We start from the raw sequence: 27,703 nt of genomic DNA, 5'->3' as shown, positions 1-27,703 counted from the left end.
TTGGTTTCCATTATTTCAGACGGCATAGATGTCAACACAGATAACAAGGAACCAAGAAGAGAAACCATCACAACCCAGAGGGGCAATCACAAGATCTCTGGCATGTTGAAACAGCAGAAATTACAGTTAGAACAAATGTTTTCCACCACTACATATTTTCCACCACAATGATAAGCCTAAAATGTTGCCAGCTGTAGATAAAAAAAAGACACATTTGGGATATGACAACGATTTGAAACACTAGATGCATCATTAGGAATGACCTTTAAAAGGGGGAGTTCATGTTTACCTGAATCAGATACAAAACACCAGGTCCCCCCTTAGTGAGTGAACCCAGAGTGCCATCTGCTGACTTTGGACTACAGCACACCATTTCATCCTCCACGTCGACACAAACACACACTCGATATGGATGTGCAATGAAAATGGAAACATTGACATATGAGTCAGGTAATAAAGAATAGAGGAAAAAACGTTTTACTCCCATTTAAAACCTAACTAAAGAAACAAAACTAAAATTAAGGTGCCCCTGCAGATGTTAGATTTGGGGTCGTCATTGTTAAAGTGCATCATCCACAAGTTGCAACATGCACCCTTTAAAGCAAAAAAAAAAGAAACAAGCAGGATGACCGACCTGAGAAATGAGAGTAGTAAGCAAAGGTTAAAGCTAGTCTCCGACTCCTTTTTCTTTATATGGCTCATCATTGTTCAAATAAAAACCCAAATAGACTGAGACAAAATCTACACTGGACATCCCTGGAAGATAGAGAGCAACTCAGCCAAACCAGAAACAACAGCAAACAGACCAGCGGTGCTCAGATGAGACACCAGTTTGATGAAGTTGAACACTGTGAGGTTTGGGGTCGTCTCAATCTGCTGCAGATCTTACAACATGACAACGCAGACCTACTGGACATAAGTGATACGAACAATGAGACGGGTCAGAAGGGATAGAGATTATTACAATTTTTATTAAACGGAATAAAAACAGGCACTCTGAATATTATACTGTATCTGTATCACATTGCACAGCTCCTTCAATATTGATGAAAATAATAAATGCATCTGCAACATCCACCGTCACAGATTTTTGCACGAGGGGGGGAACAAAAAAAACAGTATTATGTAGATGACATAAGGAAAACAAATTCAGTTTTGCTCAGATGTCCTTCTTGTCATCTCAAATGAGCACCCAAAGAAAACCATCCTTCTTCTTTCTTCTGCTTGTCCGCCTGATGTAGATAAAGAAAGGTTAGTTTAAATTGAAGTGATTAAAACTTAATACAATCTAAAAACATTTTTAAATCCATTGTTTGCATATGCGAGTACCTGATGTTTTCCATCTCTGGTTTCAAAACCAAATCTGTGAGAAGACACATCAGAACCAGCAGATCTGAAGCACAAATATAGTCATATAAAACACTGTAGATCTTGTATTTACAGAGATATAACAGTCAACGGCCCTGAATGAAAAACTCAGCTCCTTCTATGAGGTCTGCACAGCTGTGAAAGTATCGGTGTTGTGTTGCCTAAAGCTACTTAATGTTATCCATTTTACATAATTATTTTTTTCCAATCAGCACGCTGACTTTGTAGCGTCTTTCTTGTCCAATTGAGCCGCTCACCGTCTCTCTCCACCAACGTGGGACCGGGGCAGCCGCTCGGGCAGCAGCATCGTTCCTTCTGACCCTCCACTTCCAGCTGAAATCCAACAATACAGCATGTTGTGAACAATGTATGGTCCAACAGAAAGCAACATGATACTTTTAACACCATACCTGCTGTACTTGGGACGAGCGCTGAGGGAGGGACGGGGGAGACGGTGGGTGAGACACCAACTGTAACAATTTGCTTTTGTTGGGCTATGAGCTCCAGCAGTCGACCTCTGGCTGCTGCGCTCTGCCTGTTGAGCTCCAGCAGCCGCTGCTCCACGCTGTTTACATTGGTGCTGTTAGAGGATGGAGCCTGAATAAAAACACACACATTAGTTGGTGTAAATTACTGACTGAACAACGATACAGTTTTTTGGCAGTGCTCTGTTTTTTTGATTTGATGTGAAACAAGTCAATGTTCAACACTGTATGTTATCTACACCAGCGGTTATAATTATGTCATTTGGTATTGCATCACCTTATATCTTTGTATACAAACCTTTCTCCTAATTTTCTTTGGCAGAAAATTAAACATGGGGAAAAAGTGATTAAAAGGCTGATGAGGTATGTCACTCTTGCTCCATTATCTTTAATAAAAACAGATAAAGGAACTGCTTTTTACTCAAGTCCATTTTTCTTTTTGTATATTGCATTTAGCCCAATTCTTATGAAACACGACGTAGACTTTCAAGGATAGTTAACATAAAACTAAGAGCATGTGAGGAGGTCTAGAGACCCACGGTCTGGTCAACTGGTCATCATTACTCTCTTCTGCAGTTTAAAAGCTGTGTGGGTGCATTTACTTTAATCTCATATTACAAAAACATAATCTTTTCAGTGTTTATGATAATGAATTTCTCCAAGCTTACACTTTTTCAAGCAATTTCAAGTTTCTCCACATTTTCAATCCCTTTTGTGGACCAAAGCCACTCTCTATGTAGCAATGCCACTTCTGACCACATGGAGGCATATAGACCTGCCGTGTTGACCGAAGAGAAGTCGACAAAACTGTGCTAATGAGAAAGTGCAGTACGCTGGTCTTATCCCGTGTGGTTAGAAGTCGTATTGCTACATGGAGTGCCTTTAACTAGACATCACTATCCAACAAATGACCGAGTATGTTATTGATTAAGTCAACACTCAGAGGCCTTGGGACTACTTCACAAACTGGAATCTCCTCTCAAAACTGCTCAGGAACCGCCCAATTTAAAGCAGGTACGAGACTTTAAAGTTTCTGCTGCTGATCTAACCATCCAACATGGATCTCACCTGTTGAGTTGAACGCTCATCTCCAGGAGAGCAGATGTGCTGGCTCCCTCTCCCTGTGCTGCTGGAGGCAGACGTCCTCCTCTCTCTGACATTCTGAGGTGTGACTCTCCCTGTGCTGATGGGGCTCGACCTTTGCCGCTCATCATTGCTGTTAGGAGAGCCACCGACCTCTGACCCGAGGCCCTTGGCCTGTTTAAGCTGAGCCCTGATCAGGTCGTTCTGTTTGCTCAGCTGAGCAATCTCCGCCAGCATTGCATTAGGAGAGAGCTGCAAGTGTCGAGGCTCAGAAGTGAGTGACAGCGAAGAGGCTGAAGGAAGTCTGCCGAGTGAGAAACTGCTCAGGCTCGAGGAAGAGCCAGCTTCACAGGAAGGCGAGATATCTAAGGAAGGAAGCTGATACTGCAGGGGCACGGGATTAGTTACTGTGGATGAAGGTGGAAACATAAAGTTAGACATCTTATCTTAGAAGAACAAAGCGTCACATCAGCAGAAACCTAAATCAGACAAGAATAAAGTGTTACCAGGACTTTTTTGCCAGTTATCTCTCTGTCGAGGCGGGGAGAGCAAGATAGCTGGAGGAACACAAGCTTGTGTTTGGTCTGGAGTTCTCCTGGCAACTGGAGCAGACTGACAAACTGCACAAGAATAATTTAAAAAAATATAAACCAAATACTCAACATTTGTCCACAAATAGCATGCACATGGACAGATAATGACAGTAAGAACCTGCAACTCTGGCATCAGAGTCTTGGGGAGTGGGTTCTCCCAGTAGTCCAACTGCTCCAATCACCATCACCACTGCGTCCAACTTCTGCTCCAACTCTGCTGTGCGCTGCTGTAACCCATCCTGAGCAGCATTAGATCAAAAGAAAGGAAAATCGTGAAAAAAAAACAAACAACTATATATGTACAGTTGGAATCAAGATGATGATCTAAGGTCAGTCTGACCTGCAGGGCAGCAGCCTCTTCTCTCAGAGTCATGGTCTCAGCAGTGAGAGCATCAATAAGGCCTCGCTGCTCTTTCACCTCCTCCTCAAGTCGTCTTCTATCTTCTGCTTCTGTCTGAGCTTCAGTTTCTCTCTACACAAAGAACAAGGTGACTTAAGCAGAAGGAATGGACTTAACATGTGGCTAATCATGAAAACAACACAGAGCTAAAAGGTCTAGAGATTTATTTATCCTTAATCATTTTAAACAAACAGACATTTATCTGAAGAGACAGTTTTGCCTCGGTCTATTTATTGGAGTGACGCTGCCATGGCAACCTCAGAGCACTGATTATGGCAACAAAAATATATTTCAGGAGGGTGCTCTGAAGCAGTTACTGTTATTTAATCTTTATAAATGTTGTAACAGTTTTAGCACCGACACTGCTCCGGAAATTAAAAATGCATGTGATATATTTTTGCTGGACTGACCAAGAGTTGTGGCCTGTGACAAATTTAGACACTTTGCCACATAATCCACTACGGTCGTGACATCGGTTCGGCTGACATGACGAGTAGAAACATCTGCCAAGTTCAAAGTCCGACACCGGTAATAGTTCTTTGCATAAACTTGAACACACTTATTAAGCAACCAACATTTTCAGGGGATATGTGGTCCTTCTGATGCAGTTGGAAAAAGAAGCAAAGAAATATGAAATCATTCAAAAATATAACAGTATCGCTTGTCTCAGAGAAGAAAAAAAAGGTTTTAATAGATGTGGGCATCATATGATTTGTCACAAATTGGCAACAACATGCTTAAATATGGCTATGCTTCAAAGATTGAAAAAGGTTTTGGAATCTAATATCTATCAAAGAAATTCGAAATCTTTTTGAGCGAATTAGTTCCCTGTCTTGATCATGTGTGACAGATGATTATATTGTATCTTATCTCCATAAACGTGTTGCATAAATCATTTTCAGATTTTCAACATACCTGTTTGAGGAGGTGCACTAAACGCCCAAGTGTGGAGACCAAAGCTACGGAGAATCCAGTGAGACCCTGTCTTCTGTGCAGTTTTGGGCTCTGTACTGATGCTGGAACTGTGTGAGAACATAGCGTGTCCAAGTCTGCCTCCACCTGACTCAGCATATCCTGCAACAGGCCCAGACTAGACTGGTCCCCACTGAGAGGGGGGGCCGAGGAGCCATTCAGCTCTGAGCTCTGAGCAACAGTCTTCTTCCCCCTGTTGGCACGACTGCTCATCTTTCCTGAGAATGTAAAGGACACATTTTGTAAAAATGGTGGCTTTATTGCATTGAGTGTTTAATTTTGAAGAAAATATTACCTGATCGACTGAGTGAGAGTTCAGGATTCAGGACCTGAGAAACCAAGGGTGAGGTTTCTTCATCATCTTCGTCTAATTGACTCTGTCTGGAGCGAACACGCCGCACAGCTACAGTGGCATTGAGGGCTGAAATAAACGTGGATGAGGTTTCATGCCGACATGAAACTTCTTATATACATCGTGCACTTCATTGTAAATTTCTCCAATCATGCCATGAAATAACTTTAGTTAAACTCCTTTAATTTCAGCCCACCTGTTTGGTCAGGTGCCCTTCCTGAGTTGCAGGGGGTCACAGGAACATCAGCTCTGTCTCCTTGGAGATATTTAGAATGATTTACTTTTTGTTGTTGTATCACTTTTCCCTGAGATCGCGCCTTCATTTTACGTATATTGGCCCTGCAAAGAAAACCGTTATGGCGACTTTAGTTGCAACAGTAGCTCTTGTTGTATTGTTTTGTCGGTTTTAATACCTTTGGATTACATGGTTCTCAGAACTATATAAAGGAAAGCGATCCTCTTCTCTGTACTCGTCCTTTGAAACCTGTAGTTCATTGAGAGCCTGAAATAAATCATTTTGCACATAAAGTATGTAAGGGCCACCAGAAATGCACGCTGAATGCAAAATAGATAACATATGGTATCATTTCAATCTTTTAAAGAATCCCACATATCATACACACAATCAATATGTTTAAGATTTAAGACTCAATAGCACTCACCTCTCGATCCATCATAGATTGGCTAAGACGAGACAGGTGAGTTGGAGGATCTGGTTTCTGGAGAACTGGCAGGTCTGAGTCAGAATCACAGTTTGGAGCCACGGTCACGCTGGGGTGCCCTGTGGAAATAAACTTATAGTTCAAACTGCGTAATTGCATTTATGGCTCTGTCGATGGAAATACTAGGATGGACAACAACATGTCCAAAGCATCAGCAGTTTAATTACCAGTCTGCCTTTGCGGAGAATCTCCAAAGAGGTCTTTGACCACAGCTAAGGCTCTGTCAGAACGGGCCAGCACGTCTCGTAGCAGCAGCTGATCAGAGAGGACCTGCAGCAACACACCACCATGAAGAAGAGCTGTGCTTATGGTATATAACACATAAAACATAAAAAAGTACAAAAGAATAATCCATCCTACACACCTCCCTCATAATGCTGAGGCTGGCCTGGTCCAGAGGCCCCGGACTCCCGGTATGTCTAAGATGGCGTTTCAGGGCATTCTCTTTCAGCTCCCACTGAGCTGCAACTTTGTTATGAGACTTGTGAATCTCATGCCGATGATTCTGAACCAGAAGAGAACAGACAAGTGGACAGGAAAGCTCATTAATGACCTTATTATTCTGAATCCTCATTTCAAATTTGGGGTCAAACATTGCTAACTTCCCACTACACAAAGTAACACTTACACAATGAACACATAATCAAATGTCTTACCAGCTCAGCAGGCGTCAGTTTGTGCACCGAGAGATCATTGACAGTGCTCTAAAAGCAAATGCAAAGGGGTCATTTTAAATCAAAGGGTTTCAACAAATAACAAAATAAGAAGCACTACTTTGGTTGCGTAATTTCAAATAGCTATTTGATTGTGCCGTTTAGTAAGAATTGTTACCAACTGACTGTAATAAAAATAAGATAAGATAAGATAAGATAAGATGAGATAATCCTTTATTTTTCCCTCAATGGGGAAACTCACTTGTTAGCAGCAGTACACTTAACACACACATGCAGGGGAGGGGTAAAAAAAAGAGGTAAAAAAGTAGAAAATATATATAATTACGAGATATAAACAACATATACAGTACATTGCAATGGAAGTAGATGTAGTGCGAGAAAGAAAAAAACAGTGCAAAAAAGCAGGTAAAATGTGTGTGAGGTAGACAGACAGATGTTGCACATATGGTATTGTAAACTAGCCTTTCAAATTAATTTATGGAGGGTAAAAATTAATGGAAAGTAAAAGTGTATAATCTTCCTAAAGCCATTGTCAGAGGTGTCAAGTAACGAAGTACAAATACTTCGTTACCTTACTTAAGTAGAAATTTCTATCACTGGAGTAATTATTTTTCAGACGACTTTTTACTTTTACTCCTTACATTTTCACGCAATTATCTGTACTTTTTACTCCTTACATTTTAAAAACAGCCTTGTTACTCTATTTCATTTCGGCCTTTAAAAAAAAAACTATCCAGTTAAATTGCTCCATCCGGATAGAGTGAATTTGGTTGTGGCTCTGATGTTCTTGTCCAGTTTTGTTCTTACATCCGTTCCCTCAGATTCCTGCAACTAAACTTGGATGTACATTCCAATAAAGGTTAGGATAAATGATAACATGTCTCTGAAGTTTGACTTTTTGCACCATTACAATACCTATAAGCAACTAGTCATCATATCTCCTGCTCTCTGAAACACATGTTAATGCTCAATAGTACACATATATGGTTCTTTAATATATTTACATTATACTAAGATGCATTCATTTTCAATGGCTTTTGTCCTTAATGGCTTTTTTCCCCCTTACATTACTTTTACTTTTATACTTTAAGTAGTTTTGAAACCAGTACTTTTATACTTTTACTTGAGTACAAAACTTGAGTTGATACTTCAACTTCTACAGGAGTATTTTTAAACTCTAGTATCTATACTTCTACCTGAGTAATGAATGTGAATACTTTTGACACCTCTGTCCATTGTTAATCTGCACTAGCATCTGAGACCATAACAAACTACTTGACAGCGAGGGAAAGTCTGCACATGTTTGTAGTTTCTCTCAATCAGGTGCAACAGTCTTCAATACTTACAACCCATTCTCTTTTAGGAGCTATCGCCTTCTTGGGCCGAGCAGCCCTTTTCCCCCTGGATAGATGAGTTCGTCCTGCTCTCCCAGACATCTGCTCAGACAACATGCTGCTTTAGCTTCATTAAGGCGGGTTTGCTTAAAGTTAGCCAGGATGCTTTTACGTTTACACTTACCTTCTACGACAAAGAGCGACTAAGGAAATGTTTTCTGATCCAGGTGACACTTTGATGGTATGAACATGTAATGATATTGAAAAATAAAAAAGTCTTGCTTCTTCTGTTATTGAATTTAGCTCTCTAACCGTCGCGCGCCACTTCCTGTACTGTTTCCAGGGATACCGCTTCACCGTGAAGCATGCTGGGAAACTGAGTTCTTGGAGGAGTTTCCTACAAGTGGCTCTTGCTGGATTTGTATTACAGGATTTTTTATTTATTTATTTATTTTTTATTTATTGATTAATACCAAGTTGGTAAAAACCTAAAGCGATTGCATCTGACGTGTTTGTGACCTGTTATTTTTTAATAAGTGCCTTATACATTATTTGACTGAAGTCATTGTTATCCTGTCTACATGTATATTGGATGTGTATCCTTATTGTGTTCAGAATTATTTTATTATTTGTCTTTTTCTTTCTTTCTTTTTTTTCTTGGAAGCATATGCTGGCATGTGTTCTCATATGTACATGCAATTTTTTATTTGTTTATTTTTTATTTCCTATTTTGTTTATTTTATTTGTTTTATTTTGTTTTTGCTTTTTCTTAAATTATAAAACAGGTATTCTTTGCACAAATTTGTATGACTTGATGCACAAACATGTTGTAATGAGAAATAATGTTAATAAAAAAAATATTAAAAAAACAACAACCTAAAGCGTATATATGCATTTTAATATATAATCAATTTAACTTTTTTTAAATATATAAATACATATATATATATATTTTTTTTTTTCACCTATGTTGCTGTGCTTCGTGCTTCAATGCCCCCTTTGTGAAGTGTGTTTTCATACATTTCCAAGCAATATGTTATTGAAAAATGGTAATAGATTCGTTTTTTAGTGTACACCCAACACAATTGTAGTTCCAAAGCCCGCTGCAAGCCCCTGGCACAACACTACTACCTGGCAACACTGCTCTGCACCAGAGGTTTGAAGCCAGGAAAGGCTCAGCCATCACCACTAGATGGCAGTATATCACCACTTGTAACCAGTGCCGGGCTGTTGCAGGCCAATTACCAGACTGCCAAAAGCTGAGGTTCTGTACCAAGCCGTTTAACATCTAATAATTAGATTAGATATGTAGTACATATATTGCTTTTAATCATAATGATCATTTTAGATTTCCAAAACATATTTATTCCCATGGCAAAATATTAATTTTTGCCAGTCATCAATTTGATATATTTCCTTTTCTATTTTGGTCCCCAATTTCAACACCTACAATTGATTTCTTACGGGAAAAATTAAAAAAAAGTCCCAAGTTAGATATCCGTAACACAGCTGTCACTAGTCATAATTCTCACTTCAGAGGTCCTAGAATGTAAAGCAATGTCAGATATTCATAATTCTGTTTTGAATATGATCTCCAGGGTGTAACCAGACTCAGCAGACAGCTGGAATGGGCTCCACCTCCCCCAGGACCGTGAACAGGATGGAACTGGGATAGAAAGGGGAAACAAGAATGGTTTTGTATATTCAAAATGTACCGAGACTAATAAAAAACATCACATGAACTCTTCATACAATAAAAAAAGAACTACTGCAGTTCTACTACATTAAAATTGCAGTTTCCCAAGGGAATATACAGTTGTGTAATCCTTTTATTATCATCTTGGAATTCCATGTCCCGTCTTCCTAGAGAACGCCAGTGTAGATATTAAGAAAATAAAAAATATGAAAAAAATATGAAATAATGTGAAAAAATATGAAAAAAAGAATATTATAGACCTCTGCTGCTCTGTTTTCATATATAACTTACAGTCTGCAGTCACGGCCTCTTTACACAACTGGCATAACTAATAAAGTGACCAGTGAGCGTGTTTCTATTGCTATTCTGACATATAACATTTTAATTCTGCATTTTCATTTTGGTGTACGAAACTAAGAGGAATAATATCTCAATTGTAAAATAGTCAATACTTTAGATTGATGATCTAGCTACATGTCTACAGGCATTCGCAAAATAATTGTATTTTATCGGCAATGGCATTGTTTTTGTTATTCTATTTGTAGAAATCCGTGATTGCTTTTTTAACCAGTCACGATATTAACAGCTGACATCAGTCATATTTTTTACAAGTCGAAAGGTATTTTTAGATATCCATTGGAATTTATGACTTTAAGGCAGACATGTTTTGATTTAGTTTTAACTTTCATTTTAGATGTATCAAAATATAATTTTGAAAAGGAGAATTGATCTAATGTAAATTTAAAATGCAGATTGTGGGATTATTTATTGTTTTAAAAAGGCTTTTCATAAATGCTGTTTTATTCTAAGAAAATAAAGAAAAGAAGAAGTGACTTCAGGATAAACAAATAAATAAATAAACTCAGGAACATTTTTTAACACACGTGGAAATATTGAATATCAGCTTCCATAGTATTTGTCTGTGAAATAATATCTTAACTTCAAAATAAAAGCACTTTAGTAGCTGTTACGTGAACGTTTTATTTATTCGTTTATTTATTCCGTACATGAAAGGTGACCACACCAATTCCATCCACAGATAATAATGTCAAAATGAAAGTGAGAATGGTTGTTTGATCGTATCGTTTCAGTATGGTATTTTAAAGAAAAAGAAATCCACATCACATGCTTTTCCACACTCGTTGCGCGTCACATTTGAAAATCTTAGACAGGACGTCGTAGTCATTCACTGTAACTTGATCCTGGTCATTCCCATTTTCTATCACTCTTTTTGAGTGAGGTGTGTTTTTACACGCCCCTCTCACTGTGACACAAACTTGGACAGACTCTGCGCTCTGCAGTTTAATTGGACCACAACAACACACACTTGGCTGCTTGACTTCTGACGCGCAACAATGCAGACCAGGCCAAAAAAGTCTGAAACGTTATCTTTGCGCACGGGAGTGGCGGTGAAACAGGTCAGGAGTGACCGCAGCTGTGTGTCCATGGATCAGACTACATGTGCTGGCTTCCCTGCGTCCCTGCGGAAAGTCATTTGAAGACCTGGGAGTGGACTCGGGACAGCTGCGCTGAGGTGCCAAAGGAAATCCATTAGTCTTTTCTTGGATTTACCAGAGCCCCGAAGGTTTCCAAAGTGGAATATCTGTTAAGCTTAATAGTATTTTTGTGACAGCTTCACTTTCAGTAGCATCGGCTTTGTGTTTTTTTTGGAAAACCAGGATAAGCAACCACATTACGGAGTCGCGTTTGGAGAGGTTGGATCTGAATTACGCACGGGATTTCTCTAACAAATGACTCTAAGTAGTTTGCGGCTTTTCACTTCACCCTCTCACCTCCCCTCACCGCACCGCTCTGAGCTTTTATCACCCGGTTTTACCAGGTTCCACGTGGTGCGTAAAAGTCCTCCCGTCTCTCCCAGCGCGCCAGCGTGCGTCCGCGGCTCACCTGGCCGACGATGCGGGGTGGAGGTTTCCCGATGTGCGTCTCCGTGGTGGCGACGCTGCTCCTGGTTATTATTGACGTGAAGGCCAGCGGGGAGTACTGCCACGGCTGGCGAGACCCCCAGGGAGTCTGGAAAGAAGGCTTCCAGTGCCCGGAGAAAATCGACGCGGAGGACGCGATAATCTGCTGCGGGAAGTGCGAGCTGCGCTACTGCTGCTCCAGCACGGACGCGCGGCTGGACCAGGGCAGCTGCGAGGACGACCGACAAGCGCAGGATCCCGGGAAAGATAGCAAAGACAAGAAGGACTCTCGTGCAGGTAGAACCCTTATTATCCTTCAGTTATCTTAAGAAAAGAAATAACAGAAATAACAAGAAATATGTTTTTTTTAAGTAAATATGGATTTTAAAACATAAATAGCAAACTACGGCAATAAAAGTTTGATTTATGTTAGAAAAACTTTATTATCTGACCTGTTGCTTCAGTGAAATTTGTAATTTATTGGTTTAAAAAAAATGAAAATGTTCCCAGATCTACTTCATAGTCACATACACAGGATGTACTGGCATTGGTATTATAAATGGGAAGAAATATAATCTGGTGGGGCTCTTGCTTGCTCTCATCGGCCCAGCAGACTCGTGTGGCTCCCTGTCATGGGGTTCATCTGCTGCTTGTCCCGCTTGGCAACGACAGCTGCACAGGAGACAGCAGAGTCTTCTCCCCCCTCAGAAAAACCAGTTAACTGCACTCACAAATGGCAAACTGTGCCACGCTGCTGCACTTTATAAATAGCCGTGTTTGTTCTGCAAAAGTGCAAGAGAGTTCCAGGCTCAGATCACGCTGTCCCCACGGGGATCAAATTTGGACTTGACCGGATCTTGGACAGTAGCTTACCAAGGGCGCTGACAGCCCTTTTCATAAATGACTCGAATTGCGTTATGTATCATTTCCTATAGCAGGGTGATGGACAGTAAACTCTGCTGCACAAAGGCACTTAAGATATTCACACGCGGGCTTCTGACTAGACACTCACATATCTAAGCTTTTCAGAGGGCTATCATTATCAAAACTAAAAGCAAAACCTATATTTTTCAGCTTCTGTGTTGGATTAGGTGATACAAACATAAACTTCTCTCCCCACACTGGCCCCTCTTTCATCCTTGCCTGCATTCCCATCAGTTAATCTACCATAAAGTCTCTTGGAACTGGTTCATATCATGAAAAAAAGGTAAAGGAAAAGATAATGAAGCAAATAATCAGCATTTCGAGAAAATGGAACACAGGCTTGTTTCATGTTTTCTTGGAGATGATTAAGCCTTCTTTGGATCTCTAGCTGCAATGTAATCTTTCAATTGCTACTATCATGCCTTATCAGTGCAGGAAGGGGTATATACATTCCTCACAGTGGCTTTCAGCCAAAATATCCTAAAGAAAAACATTTCTTTCTCACAAAGAACAGAGGAGATGGCTTTTTTTTCCTCCAGGGAAATCCGGTTAGTTTTGTGAATTTTGTGCATTTTTCTTATGCCTAAAGCCTATTCATCATTTAAGAAAGAAACACAGTACAGTGTCAGGGAATAATGTGCAGGAAATTATTAATGTGCTCAACATGAGGGAACATGTGGTATTTAGCAACAGGAGAATACCCCAGGGATAGCCTGAGGAGACAGAAGGAGTCCAGCCAGCCAGCCAGCCAGCAACAAAGACTCTTCCCAAAACAAGAGCTTAAGGGAAGGGGGCTGCTGTCGCTGCAGCATGGCTGCCACAGCTCAGCTGCAGCAACAGGTGTGGACGAGTGACAGGGAACAATAGGAGGAGGGCTTCTACTGCCATGTGCACCGAAAGGGATTTCTGCACTCATTCAAAGGAAGTGTGAAAGAATTTTTATATTGACTGCCTTCAATATGAAGACAGTCATTTGCCCAATTTGACTTGATTGACACAGCCTGATTTCCTCTTGTTAATTGGTGAAAACAGTGTATTCATTCAAATACACTTCCAGTGATGATTTAATCTTTTTAGAGTGAACACTGATCCATATGACTTGCAAGCAAGTCCATTAAAGGTTTAGATCAAATAGCTTTTTCAATGCCTAAGACGCTGAACAGCTCAATATTTCACAGAAGGGTTTGTAAGTGAACTTTGCCAAGCAAGAGTTAAAGATTTTAGACCAGCTTAGGAGCTGGCTTTGCATGGGTGGATTCTTCTCAGTCCTGTTTATTCTTTTCCAGCTCATTAATCATTTTTAAGCTTCCAGATCCTACACTGTAATCCTCATAGGAGGCTCAGATGAAAATGACAGTACCAACTGCAATTCAAATCTTCACGGTTTCTCCAGTCGAATATGGTAGTGTCAGGTTGTTGTGTTGATTTTATTACTTAAATAAAACATGACTGTGCATCCTGGACTTTAACGTTGACCTTTCCTTGACCGTTAGGGATTTACTGGACAGTTTTGGAAAGCAACTCTGATGTGAAAGCAAGGGTCGAAGTAACACAAGAAGAAAGTATGCGTAGTGCAGAGGGAGAGGAAGCAGGAGTGTGGAGATCGAGGCCTTATAAGTGCAGGAAAAGTGGGCAACAAAAGAGTCCCAGGGATATTTCTGCTCTTGTAACTGAGGTGTGTAGTCGTACAAACGCTCTGTTAGAACCCGTTTACCAGGAGGTGAGTAGCTTTGAGTTGCTCTCAAGTCAACACCACTTCTCGTCCAAAATAAATGGGTCAAGGTCCTGGTTTGTTGCATGTCCCCGTGTCTCAGCCTCCCCTGCTGCGGGCCTGTCGTCGTGATGCCTTCACTCGCTCTGCCGAATAGTGACCTCCAGCGCTTAATAGGTTTCATGTGGTAATCCTCTTAATATCATGCAACTTTTGATGAGCATTTTGAAAATGTCATATGGATGTATTTCAAAGCAGCCAGAGACAAAAGGAAACCGGAGCCAGCTGCCACCTTCCTGTCTATGGAATACAGTTACACCTCATAAGAACATGGGCACAGTCAAAGAGGAAAATAACTACACCCGGTGGGAACAATAACTAATCACTTGTATAATGTAAAATGGACGTTATTGTGCTTGGAAGGTGTTTGTGTGTTCATGACGGTAATGAATGGTCCGGGGGAAACACCTCACGAGTGACCTCATCGTCAGTGTCGGGCCGCTTCAGTCGAATTCGCTATAAAAGGCACAGTTGGAAAAATTGTAAAGGGGAGTTATAGTTTGATCTTGTTTCAAAGTCATTTCTGGATCACATCCTGCTCACTTAACACATTTACACTTTGAATCTGAGGGCTTCACATAAAAATACGTCAAGACTTTACATGTTCAATAACATCCCTCTTATTTGACCCAGCAAACGGGACCCTGGCTGGTGGAAACGCGTGTTACACAAGTGTATTGTTAACAGTGGGATTTGCTGTTGTAAAGAAAGAAAAGGTCACACAGAGAAGGAACCTGGTTATTCCTCTGATTTACAAGGCTGAATAACCTCCCTTTTCTGCTTCATTAAATCAGTCCACTTTAGTACCCTCCTTTAAGCGGATGCCAAATGCTGCAGTTCAACCAGAGTGACTTATTTTCAGAGGCTTAGTCATAAATAGACGAAGAAAAAGAGGGGTCACAAATATCTGCTGGCAGGCGAGCTTAAGAATGTCACCCACTCTAACACACACACATAGGTCTGAGGGGTCGACGGGGCTCGGACACAGCAGGGTGTGGGGGATTAAAACAGATCAAAACAAAGTTGATAACTGCTAATGAGAGCCTGGGGCTCCCTGGGGTCCCAGTCCCTCAGTATCTTTTAATTCTTCTAAACACTTTGGTACAGCAAGCATGCAGGGACTAGGGGTGGGCAAAAATATCGATATGGCAATATATCACGATACTTTTCCAGCCGATTCAATATCGATCTTTTTCCCATTATATCACCCAGTGCTCCTACCTAAGTGACAGTCCTGGGCATTGCCACTCTCTACCAACCCTGGGAGGGCCCTGCACTGAGCTCAGGTTTTATTTCACGTTTTATTTCATTTTATAATTTATTTTTTATATAACACAATTGCCTGTCCTTAAAAAATGAAAAATAATGGACAGAGGTTTATTTATTTATGGATTTATATCTATACTGACTGATCACTGTGCCTGTCCTTGGTTTTAGTACCCATCTTTCTTGTGTTTATTATCATTACCACATAATTAAAGCAACCTCATACTAAATTTAATGTTAATTTCATATGATGTAAATAATATGAAAAACATATACAAATATGTTGTAACTTTAGCTTGTATAGTTATAATAAAACATTGTTTTGACTCAGTTTGTCCCATGAATTGTCACTATAATCTGATGAACGTGCAACTCGGATTTTAAGATCCATCACTATCATCTGATGTACATATATACAACTTGGATTTTAAGATGTGTAATGCATTTTTAAATTTTTCGGGAACTATGTAGAATATAATAATCGGGATATCGCATAATCGGGATATCGCAATGTGTATCGTATCGTGGCTCAAGTATCGTGATGCGTATCGTATCGTGAGGTCCTTCCCAATACCCACCCCTAGCAGGGACTATGCATGCTTCATGTTCAGCTGTTATTTAATTTGATTTGTGTTTTTTCTTCTTCTAGTGCCAATCTATGTGCCATTCCTGATCGTGGGTTCTCTATTCGTGGCCTTCATCCTGGTGGGCTCTGTGGTTGCCGTGTGCTGCTGCCGCTGCCTCCGTCCCAAGCAGGAACTGTCATCATCAGGAACCACGGGAGGTGGCGCCACCAGCGGGCGCCTCTTGGAGACCATCCCCATGATGGCCAGCACCTCCAGGGGTTCCTCGTCCCGACAGTCCAGCACGGCCACGTCATCCAGCTCCTCCGCTCCACCCGCCGTGCCTCGGACTGTGCCGGCTCCCCTCATGCGGGCCCAGGCCTCCTGCTGCGTGCCGCCCGACGCCAGCGTCTTTGTCAACATGCCCACCAACTTCTCTGTCCTCAACTGCCAGCAGGCCACCCAAATCATGTCTCACCAGGGACAGTTCTTGCACCCGCAGTACATAGGCTACGCCCACCCCGTGTCCCCTACCCCGACTTTTATGGACCCCACACAGGGAGGATATAGACCTCTCCAGTCCCCCTGCCCTCCTCCCACGGGTGGCTCCAGTGTTACCAGTGACCAGAAATACCCTCCAGTGACAGTGTGATGAGAGGACCAGCCTGCAGACTACACTACCACTTTGTTTCAAAGACTAACCATTGAAGTTTAACCTGTGGGGCCGCCAGCAGAGACCTTAAGGCACTCTGCAAGAGTGGGAGGAAGGAAAAAAAAAAAAAAAAGGCAGAGTCAGACCGTCATGAGGGACTCATAAAGCTGATACTGATGGTGGGGCCTGGCCCGTTATTGTGTGTGATGTGTGCGTCTGTTTCATGTTTCATACGATCTCTTGGTGAGTCACAAGCATAAAAACATTTCTCTGCCTTGATGAAAAGAGAAAACTGCAAGTTGGAGGGTCAACAGCCCAGATGGGTGCTAATGCACGGTTTAATGCCGTTTACATGTGTTTCATGGATGTGTACGCGACATGTTCTGGCTTATATGTTTAAGGGTGAGTGTTGAATTTATGTTTCATTGCAGCGGACTCGATGAAAACTGGGTATTCAAGCAAAAACAAATCTTTCTACATGCTGTGTTTATGCCCCGTGCACATCTGTGCTTGTGACTGATCATGAGTAGTTTATGTAATTTTGTATATTTTTGCTTGTGCTGAAAGTATGAGGAACAAAAAAAAGCATGTGGTTAGATGCTACGGTAGTACTGTACATGAGCGAGTGTGGGAGAGTGCGTGAAGTGTGAAGGGACGTGGTGTTATGAGTAACTGTGAGTGAGCTGTGTGTAATGGGAAATGCAGGTGGCGTGAGGTGAAAGGCAGTTGCAATCTCCCAGAAGGCCATTTAAACTCAAATGAAGTGAACACGGGACACAGACTGTGACGCTCCACCCAGCTATACAATCACCCTCCTGGCACCGGGAAAGAGGGGTAGAGAGAGGGGGAAAAAAAGTGTAAAAACACCCAACTGCCGCAGGCGGAAACACACTCTCAGAACCCAAACATGACAATAATCACACAAGCCTGGTGGTTAATGTTCCTTGGATGTGTGACACGGGAGTGAGGGCAGGTCTCTGAAGATTACAGAGTTAATTATACAGCAAAACTCCACCATCCACCCCCCTTCACTCCTCTCCTTTCAGGTGTATACTTAACTCTGGCACATTTCAGTGCATTAGCACCAGCACCTCTGGGTGACCAATTTGAAGCATAAGAAAGGTACAGAAGTGGCAGGTAGTAGTTATTAATCTGGAAAATAAGTGGAAACTTGGTTGTATTTGAGCTGTTTTCCCTCCTGTTGTATACATCGAGTCTCAGGAACATGCACCTGGATGAACGTGCTGCTCCACTGAGGTGCTGACGCTGGTTATGTTTGTGCACCTCACCTGTACTTCCAAGCACAACGTTCGTAAAATGCTGTGGGCAGCTTGTGTGGCACAAAAGGATGGATTCATTTTATACTGAATGTGTTTTTTCCCTCTGATATACTATGTGATGCAAGAGAGATGTTTTTTTTTCATAAAAATTAAATATTAAATACAACTAAAACAAGAAAACAGAACCTGTGTCATCTTGTGTTAGCTTAGGGGGACAGACCAAGCGACGCTTTGTGCTGTCAAGAGGACAAATGGAGAAACCTAGACAGACTTGGAGACGAGGCTTGGTTTACCTTAAAAACCGGTGTGGTGACGGGATTGTCTTAATCCCTTTAAAAGCACTCGCACAAAGAGACATGCTTACGCTGTTAAGAGTTACACACATACAGAGATGGGTCTACCCCCCACAGAGGATAAAGCAAATACCTGTGACGTCACCTGACACACAAAGTGTAACAAAGGACATTTTAAAACTATAATGTGGAGGGGTAATTTTGGGGGGGGGCTCTTATAGTAATGAGGAAAGCTGAGCGGGCCGCTTGGGAGGAGTTGAAAAGCAAAAATGGCTCAGGTTCCTGCTGGGATCACGGCCCGATGGATTCTCCATACCGGACCAGCTGCGGATGATTTGGGCTGGGCCACATCCAGGAAGGTGGGTGGGAAAGGCATATCCAATTGAAAGGGAATATCTCTTAATGGCCTGTCTACACGGGCTCTCCTGAGATTTAACTGGGGGCGTGGGAGAGGTTTGAATCAGTTTAAATACAAAAATAATACAAATCTCATGTCAAACTTCTTGTTCTATATGTTATTACTTTTCTATTTTTAGCATGAAACGTAAACCCAACTTAGGCCAGCTTCCCTGGAGCTACCATTGGACTCGTCTGCCACTTATATGACTGCATGAGTATTCAGCTGAGAGTCAAAACACAGAGACAGTTGCTCAGGACATGGATTGATTAGATTTAATGATTAGGACTTGGATGGACAACCCCCCCCCTCAATCTTTCAGACTTGCATTCCTGAACGAGTGTCTTCCACACACACACACACACACACACACACACACACACACACACACACACACACACACACACACACACACACACACACACACACACACACACACACACACACACACACACACACACACACACACACACACACACCCTTCATTCAGACAAATGCTAGAGACAGAAAAACACATGATCTATGCGGGCGTCTCCATCAATTCCTCTCAGTTTGGATGCCTGTAAGTAGTTGTTCAAGTAAAATATTCCCTCTAAAACACATCTCCACAAATAAGTACAAAAACAGACACTGAATAAAAGAAAATAATATTAAAACACACATATACATTAATGTCCACTTTAATCATGGTAGTAATAAAAAAAAAAAAAAAAAGGAAATAGTCCAATAAAGATGAATTCCAACAGAACTGGGAGGTGGAAGTGTTAATGCCGGGCGTGCTGCTTTTACATCAGCTGGCGATGCTAGATGGCAGCTTCAGGAATCACGTAAACAGAAAAGAACAGAAAAGGAAAGAAAAAGAGAGAAAAATAATTAAAACTGCATGGAGAAAGGAGACGTGGCCTGCAGAGCTGCTATGAGATCCAGAGATAAGGGAGAGATAAGCGATAGGAGGTCTCAGCGGGGTAGGAGGGGTTGCAGCAGGGTGGTGGTCCGGTTTGGGGTGAGCGTTCTGCCTCAGCGGCATCTGTGTTTGGCAGTGAGGCTCGGCGCTGCGATGGAACAAAGGGGGCCTGTAGCTGTGGTTGCAGGGCTCCGGCAAATCCTCTACCAACGCTTCCCTCCCAACATTTCTATTTTTTCTTAAAGGAATTCAACTTGCGCCCGGATGTGTGCAAGTGTGTGTGCGCATGTTTATTTTGACATCTTCTGCGTCGGTAAGTGATGACAGACGAGCTGAAACCTCCTCGGGAGAGGGAGGTGAGAGGTAACCTTGGAGGAAAACACACATGAACAGACACACACATGCACACAAACACCAGAGCACCAATGCGTGCAGACGTACATGCATAGGCAGATACAGACACACAGGAACACGCACACACACGCGCTAACACACAGTGGCGTTAAGCAACCCGGTCTGAGGGCTCTACATATACGAGTAGCAGTCTCTGAGCTTGACTTGGCATGTCTGGATGTGGATATGATTGCTCATGCCTATGCAGTTTTTGTGAGTCCCGACGTTTGTTGCGTATTTTGCCTGGTCCCTTCTCCTAATTCAGTCCTCCATGCACCGGCGACGGCCTTCACGCCCGACCGTGACCCACCACCTTCCTCACCCCGCCGTGGGATCTGGTCATTGTTCCAGTAAGGCCACAGCAGTGGTCGGTCACCCAGCATCAGGGTGCACTTCAGTCTGTTTCTGCTGTCACCATGACAACCATTGCTACGGTGAGCCAAAGCCTTGGCAGGGGCGGGGCTAGAGGCTGGGTCTTTCGCGGGTCGTGTCATATGAGCGAACTACTTGGGACTGGGACACCACACCGTGCTCCTCCTGAGAGAAGGCATAGCCATCTGTAGAGAGACAGATAGGACCTTAGAGGCGGGATTTAACACCTATGATAGAATTTTGTTTTTCCTTTTTGCTTAAATTTTGGTTCTTTTTACATGTTTACCACATAAATGAGGCCAAATCTTAAGAGTCATTGTGAGACCATACTGTTCATGGATGTTTTCTAAAACTCTTTGTTTCATATATTGATTATTAATTGAGTAAGAAACAAAGAGGAACACTATTGATTTTCTCCTTCTAGTTTTTAAAACTATCAATGATAATCAACAGCATCATAGTAAAAGCATACTAGGTAGCTTTAAAGGAGACATACTCAACAGCAAATACCTGTATTTGGTTGTCTGAAGTGACCCACAACTCAAAAACTCCGACATAACTCAATCTTGTCACTTGGTTTGGGTCCGTCTAACCTGATCATTCAGTGAGCCGTTCATTTTACAGCGTACTGCGACATCACAGACCCAGCTGAGTAGAGAACTATCCAGTTTTTCCATCTTTTTCTCCACCCAACTTCATATCATGCTGCATTCGCTGCTCAAGTGCAAAGATAAAACACTAATTACAAAAGAGGAAAACCCCACAGAAGAAAAGGCTGGTCTAGAGTGCAGGAGCTCACTCCTCCTTTTTTGATCCAGCTGCCAAGAGTTGAAAAGGGATGGCTTTTCTAAAGAAAATTAAAACTTTTCGATGCCTTTGGTATGACCAAAGAATTTAAAAATTATGTAATTTTTTTTTTGTCAAAAAGAGGTTAGTATTGATGATGGTATGTCTCCTTTAAGGTCCCAAGTTGAGGAAAGCCTTGGTTTGGATAACTAGCTTCATCTTTAGTGATTTCACTTACGCGACACAGTCTGCTGCACAGAGTTTGATCGTCCTGCACTTGAAGGTGTTTTCTTAAAGACTCTTGTCAGCAGATGGGCCCGTTCGTTTAGACTGAAAAAAGAGGAATAGAAAAACAGTTACTCAACAACTTTACAGATCAAGAACATCTTTAATTGACACGGCAACCATTACTACCTACTGATAGGCATGTTTTTTATTCAATGTTCAGATTTCTAAATATTCTTGGCCTTCAAAGATTCTAGCCAAGCCTGGTGGAGGTAAGATACGTTTGGAGGATTTGCCAATTTTCCAAGTGTAACTGCAGAAGCGACTGCAGGATCCTGGACAAAGTAATCTTCTGCTTGAAGGAATCAACATAAACGCATGTTGATCAGCAAGTCAACAAAATCTAAGTGAATTTAGGACCAGAAGGGGGATGGCTTTGATATCAACTGACTGACATTAATTCAGCCCAACAGTAAGTCATAAACTGGCTGCAGGGCAACAGGACATTCAGAGTAAACTACTGCTAACCCTCTGCCCACTCCTCTCTCCTCTCTTCATAACTCCCCCCTTCTCCAAGAAGAAGAGTGGATCCTCTGTTCTAAGACCACACGCCGTCACGGCTCCTCTCCTACCATGACCAAAAATAACTAAGCCCTTTCCACGTAAATGCACAAATGCATGCACATTAATTACTTTCAAGAATTTTCCTCCTGTCTCAGCACCATCCATTAAAGTATATACGTTGGATGCATGTGAATGATAAAGGTCACTGACCAGCAGCTCACCATTATTTTGTAGAATATATCTTGTATTATTATTTGCCCGTGTAACATTAAACTGAAAAGTTTTCTTGGCAGTTGCTCCCATCCACGGTGGTAATCGTCAGTGGACCTGATATGAACTACAGCTAGCATTCCCAAGACTAAAATTTGGAAGTTCCAGATAGGAAATTACTGTAAATGAATGCTACCATTGGGAATCTTCCGTTGAGTTTTCGTGGAGGCATTGAGAAATGTTTTCTTAAGTTTGCTCAAAAACTCTTTGGTCCCAAAAAATGTCTGTTAGATAGATGATCGTGTTGAGTGAATGATAAAAGATTTAATGGCGGATGGATAAATATGCAGCAGCTTCTGCGTCCGAATGACTCAAGCTTTTTCCAATTGTGATGTTTCTCTGCTGACTCAGAAAAGGGCTGAGGGATGTGCAGTGTTTGAAGTCTTCCCTGGAGACAATTCTGCACTGTACCTTTCCAACCATTCCCATGCCTGCCCCAAGACCTCTTCAAGAACTGCAAACACAGATGTGTTCTTTCTTTCCACATTGCTGCAGTGCTTTTTTATTCTGCCGTATTTTCCTTCTGTGATTTGAAATGGAGTCGACTCGACATTCTGATCCTGCTTGTGTGGGTCTAAAACCTGTTTCAGCGAGGAAAGCTGCCCTTTGTGGGAATCGGGAGGACCTGAATTATGACCCACTCTTAAATATCTTCAGCTCCTTTCAAGAAGCAGCATCTCATAACTTTTATTTACTCCTTACTCCTGATGACTACACAGCACACTGTAATACATCTGTTTGGTAGCTGACTTTTGCTTTAAATCAGAACTTTTTTTTCTTCGGGTTCACAAGTCAAGACGAGGATAATTGTCAATTTAATGTGAAGTGAAAAGTCAACTATGACCCGGATAACTGTTTCAGAACAGAAAAATAAACCAGTAAACACTGCTAATTAGAAAAACAGTATACAGCCATTTACACAACCATTTATCTTCTAAAACAACTCTACAGACACCACACACAAGGTTGAGTCACAGCCTGAGGAACTACAGCCAAACAGTAAACACACCAGGTCTGTACAGCAGTTCAAATTGGTCCACCTATGAAGAAACCCAGAGGAATGGAAGAATTTAAGGAAATTAGGAAGTAATATGAAAAATGATGCTAAAGATGGGTCTGAGAGGTAAAAGGAGAAAAATATGAAATGATATCAAGAAAATCGTGCAAATGTCAATCAAAAGAGGCTTGCACACAGGTCATTTGAGGTTAGAGTTCACACAGTGGGAGAGCGCAAACTCGTAAACTACCTCTGCAAAGCAGTTCTGAGCTCTACGGGACCTCACCCTTGGCTTCGGCCCTGTGGACGTAGCCACAGGGGACACAGAAATAGGATTTATTTTCACACATCAAGAAATTCTGTACAATTAATGGACAAAACTCTAGTTGTATGCAAACAACACTAAATAAATGCAACATTATTTAAAAAAAAAAAATAAAAAATCATGACAGATGATACAACTAAATATGGGTATGAAAGTGCATGAGATCCCATTATGCCCTGCAGTTTTTACATACCTGCAACCGCTGGCGTCTCTAAGTACTGCCGCCCCTGGGTCAACGGCGCGTGCCTCCAACTCCTGCACCTCCTCCAGTAAAGACTTCCTCACACTGCGACGTGCGCTGCGGAGCAGAAATAAGCTCCTCAGACCCATGATGGAAAGTCTGAGTGTTTCAATTTGCAGACACATGCAATTCATAATATAAAGTAAGTGTAAGTGTTGACATAGACTCAATATGGGTTATGTAAATGACTCAGGTAAGTTAAACAGTCCCTGTATGGATTTCCCATGTATTTATATTAAATGTGTTCTACTTACGCTGTCCAAGCAAAATCTTTGAGCAAACACGCAGTAGGCACCAGGACCAAGCCAAGCCAGAAGTGCCAGCACTGCATCACCCTGCCAGCCTGAAATGACAACACACAGGCTCTATTTGTCTTCACTTGCACATTAAACCAAATTGAGGATTAAGTCATTTTTTTTCTCAGCAGTGAGCAGAGACTAACACATGTGGCAAAAGGCAAAAAGAAAAGGAGAATCAAAGTGCAGGGCGCCAGACAGAGCATGGAGAGGGAAAGTTAGCCAAAGCTGAACACTCTCCCAATCTCAGCCAAACATTTTTCACAGCTTTCTCACAGCTAGTTTCAACACCACAAACGAGATTTTACACAGGGGTCCCACAACTCTCATACAGCCCTTCTGTGATGTTAAAGGGGGAAAAAAATGCCTGTAAGAAGCCGCAGATTCCCCCCTGCCTGCGTATGCAGTCCAGCTGCAACCATGCTAGCTGACCTCTGACTCCATTCTCGGCCCGTCTCCCGGGATTAATCATGCGCCTAATCACCGTCTTGGTTTGTCAGTTTCTCTATCCTACTTTTTCCTCCCACACGTCTTTCCCCAGTAATTCCCTTCAATCTTACCCTTTCACAACTTTCTTTCATCATTAGTAGCTGTTCCTCTGTTGCTTGTCCTCACCTGCTACTGTTAATCCCACAAACGACTCCCGACGTCTCTTATTTGGCTATAAGCAAGAGCTGTGTGGTCTTTTCGCAGTCTTTGTTTCTGGAAGCGTAAATATTTAAGGGAAAATCTCCATGACTTCCACTAATTTATTGCCCATAACCAGTATTTCTTGTGTCCTGCGTTTGTAGTCAGAGCTACAGAAGCAATTTGATTCCAAGAAGAGACGATAACAAGAAAAATAAGTCAGACAACTCCAGGAAAATATCTCCGCATGTGACATAACACCCACGTACTGAGACAAACAATTCATTTTTAGAGCACAGGAAACACGGTGTGTGATATGCCGATGGATGCCGAGCACGAAGGATTTTCCGACTTTTTTTTTTTTTAATAGCTACTAAAATCAGACTGTTGGGCTCCATCATTTTATAAATCAACACAATAGTGAGTTATGCTGAGCCGAACGTAACAGCTCTTTTTTTCCATTCTTTGACCCCTCTTGGACAGATGGAAATATAGATAGCAGGGACAGCGGAAATAAGAGAGGTAATAGGGTAGTTTGGGGGAGGTTGATAGAGGGTTGAGGGGCAGTGGTTGAGTGACTCTAGCCATTCCCTTGTTAGACTGAGCAGCTGCAGAGATATTTGACCGCATTCCTGATTTCTGATACAAATTGAATTAATGGGCTCTGGGGAGTTGAGAGGGCCCTATTCCTTTTCCAACCCACTCAGTGGGGTACTTCACCCAACCCCTGCCTTTATACCTGAACTCTAAAAATGAATCTCCTAATCAAGGAGTGGCATGAACGCTCTCCTCACCCCCACTGCATCCTCATCGCCCCACCACCACCAGCAGCAGCCCACCCTCTTGAATCAACACCTCCAGAGAGGGCAGTAAAAGACCGGGGTTCGGGTGACATGCAGCAGGTGCTGCCTGCTGAGAGGGGCTGCAAGGGGTATAAACTGCACCCGGGGCTGCAGCGGTGTTGACATGGAACACCCATGAGGTGTGTCGCGTTGACGCCATGCACTGGCAACCAAGGAGATGTTGCAAATGTTGGACATTGACGGAGAGACTACAACAACCCTCATTACCTCCCCGTGATTGAAATGATTGACGTGTGTTTATGAGGAGCAACTTGCCTGGCCCAGCATGTCGGGGGCGATGGGGATGGAGGGCCAGATGGCAGAGTAGACGACAAAGAACACCATCCATAGCGCCATGCTTCCCCACACTGCCAGGTGTGAAAACTAAAACACAGGGAAAGGAAAATAAAAAAAAATGATAAAGTAAAACACAGAGGAAGAGAAACAACACGAGGTGAAATAGTATACATACAATACATACAACTCATCTGAAAATAGACAACCTTTTCCTCCCTCCATGCCCTGTCTTTGTGATGTGCCGTAAGGGGACACTGTGTGAATTCCAGTGGGACGTTGTTTCATTACTCACAGACTGTTGTGCGGACAGCTGAACAGACAAAGGTGTCAGCACCTATCTGACTGTCCTGCCGGTCTTTGTCGCTCCAACAGTGGGTATAATAAACCGAATCATGTCCCTGTTGTGTCTTGAGCTACTGTTTTTATAAACTCTGCATCCACTTCTGCTGATGTTGTTTCTGGACTGGGAGTTGAAAGCGCATGCTTAACTCAGTATTGTTTATTGTTTCATTGTCCAGATTCCTCCTGGCTGTTTTCTCCAGTATTACTTCCTGCTATTATTTTGTTGCCTGTCTTAATCAGGCAAACGTCAAGGGTAAGTTGCTTGTGTAAACTGTGTGACTGGTTTCATATGTCTCATATGTGGTGCATTTGTACGGTCAATAACTAGATTTTAGACTAAAAGCGTGAGACGGGTATTAGTGCTTCTGACTATAATGCCCAGCAAAAGAACCTGCCAGCAAACACAGAGCCACCTTTCTGTGATTTAAGACAGAGTTAAAGCTTTAAAAAAAAATGCCACATGTCAGTATAGCACACTTTTCGGCAACCCAAAATGTTGAAAGAGCCATATTGGACCAAAAGCACAAAAAACAAATATGTCTGGAGCCGCAAAAAAAAAAAAAAAAGTTGTATGTAACTAGTTATAACTGGGGGGAAATTTTTTTTTTTCATTATGCACTTCAAGAAAAAAGTCAAAATGTCGAGAAAAAAGTCGAAATTTCGAGAAAAAAAGTCGAAATATCAAGATTAATGTTGAAGTACAATCTCGAGAAAAAAGTAAAAATGTCGAGAAAAAAGTTGAAATGTTGAGAAAAAAGTCAAAATTTCGAGAAAAAAGTCAAAATTTCGAAAAAAAAAGTCGAAAGATCGAGATTAAAAAGGGAAGGAAAAAGGAAGAATAAAAGAGAAAAATAGGAAAAAAAGGAAAGGAAAAAGAGAAAAAAAGAATAAAAGTAAAAAAGAAAAAAAAAAGAAGAAAAAAAGGAAAAAAAAGGTCAAACATTTTTGAAAAAGCTCCAGGAGCCACTAGGGCAGCGTTAAAGAGCTGCGGGTTGCCGACCCTTGGTATAGCATAAGCTTCAGGAATACCGTGTTGGCTGTAAGCTTAAATATTTGTCATTTTACGTCCAATTATTATGATGTGAGAGCTGCAGTGTAGCCTGAGTGATATAATTAAACTATACAAGACAGATAGGATTAACTGAATATTCCTCTATAGATTAATCATCCCATAACTTTAACTAAAGTGACAGTTAATAAATGTTAAAATGGTGGACAACAGCCATTCACAGTTAATCCAAGTCCAAAGTGTCTTCATATTCTACCCACGGGACAAATACTTACATTTGAGTCTGAAAACAAATATTCGGTGATCAAATGTGAAATATTACAAACATTATTTAGAACACATCTTGTTGATTATTTAATGTCGACTATATGATTTTACAACAATTCTCCACACTTGAATAGACCATTCTTGGGAAGAAAAAAGAAAGAGAACATCTGGGATCTAACTTAACTATGTTAAATTCAAT

The 27,703-nt window shown here is 41.7% G+C and overlaps 3 protein-coding genes across 13 annotated transcripts in view; 1 reads left to right on the top strand and 2 right to left on the bottom strand.

The window, feature by feature from the left end:
- Positions 1 to 995: 995 nt before the first annotated feature.
- Positions 996 to 8,374, bottom strand: spice1 (spindle and centriole associated protein 1). 2 transcript variants are annotated; one of them, XM_061713323.1, is made up of 18 exons: positions 8,168 to 8,374; positions 7,996 to 8,085; positions 6,632 to 6,679; positions 6,340 to 6,480; positions 6,143 to 6,245; positions 5,916 to 6,034; positions 5,667 to 5,755; positions 5,450 to 5,592; positions 5,197 to 5,322; positions 4,845 to 5,119; positions 3,870 to 4,001; positions 3,648 to 3,768; positions 3,443 to 3,556; positions 2,922 to 3,343; positions 1,779 to 1,965; positions 1,626 to 1,701; positions 1,330 to 1,393; positions 996 to 1,232 (listed from the first exon to the last, which is right to left on the bottom strand). In XM_061713323.1, exons 2-18 carry the CDS (start codon positions 8,083 to 8,085, stop codon positions 1,176 to 1,178), a joined length of 2,307 nt encoding a protein of 768 aa, XP_061569307.1. In that variant the 5' UTR covers positions 8,168 to 8,374; the 3' UTR covers positions 996 to 1,175. The 2 variants fall into 2 exon arrangements, with proteins under 2 accessions (XP_061569307.1, XP_061569308.1); XM_061713324.1 differs by having other exon boundaries at positions 5,667 to 5,737.
- A 2,582-nt stretch (positions 8,375 to 10,956) lies between these two features.
- Positions 10,957 to 18,231, top strand: LOC133423315 (protein shisa-2). The gene is made up of 2 exons (XM_061713500.1): positions 10,957 to 11,898; positions 16,212 to 18,231. Exons 1-2 carry the CDS (start codon positions 11,595 to 11,597, stop codon positions 16,775 to 16,777), a joined length of 870 nt encoding a protein of 289 aa, XP_061569484.1. The 5' UTR covers positions 10,957 to 11,594; the 3' UTR covers positions 16,778 to 18,231.
- Positions 18,232 to 19,006: 775 nt separating this feature from the next.
- The window catches only part of atp8a2 (ATPase phospholipid transporting 8A2), a 49,485-nt gene continuing 40,788 nt past the window's right edge, over positions 19,007 to 27,703 (bottom strand). For 9 of the 10 annotated variants that reach the window (XM_061714011.1, XM_061714012.1, XM_061714013.1 and 6 more), the window contains 5 exons: positions 25,866 to 25,973; positions 24,079 to 24,167; positions 23,777 to 23,881; positions 21,441 to 21,532; positions 19,007 to 20,601 (listed from right to left, as the gene is read on the bottom strand). In XM_061714011.1, coding sequence (XP_061569995.1) covers positions 20,507 to 20,601; positions 21,441 to 21,532; positions 23,777 to 23,881; positions 24,079 to 24,167; positions 25,866 to 25,973 — 489 coding nt within the window. In that variant the 3' untranslated portion in view covers positions 19,007 to 20,506. Of the gene's footprint in view, positions 20,602 to 21,440; positions 21,533 to 23,270; positions 23,302 to 23,776; positions 23,882 to 24,078; positions 24,168 to 25,865; positions 25,974 to 27,703 lie in introns of all 10 variants that reach the window. The other variant, XR_009770829.1, reaches the window with a different exon arrangement.

Source organism: Cololabis saira, chromosome 22, assembly GCF_033807715.1.
Source record: "Cololabis saira isolate AMF1-May2022 chromosome 22, fColSai1.1, whole genome shotgun sequence".
Taxonomy (NCBI): domain Eukaryota; kingdom Metazoa; phylum Chordata; class Actinopteri; order Beloniformes; family Belonidae; genus Cololabis; species Cololabis saira.
The sequence above is the reverse complement of the archived record's forward strand: the minus strand, read 5'-3'. Positions and strand labels throughout refer to the sequence as shown.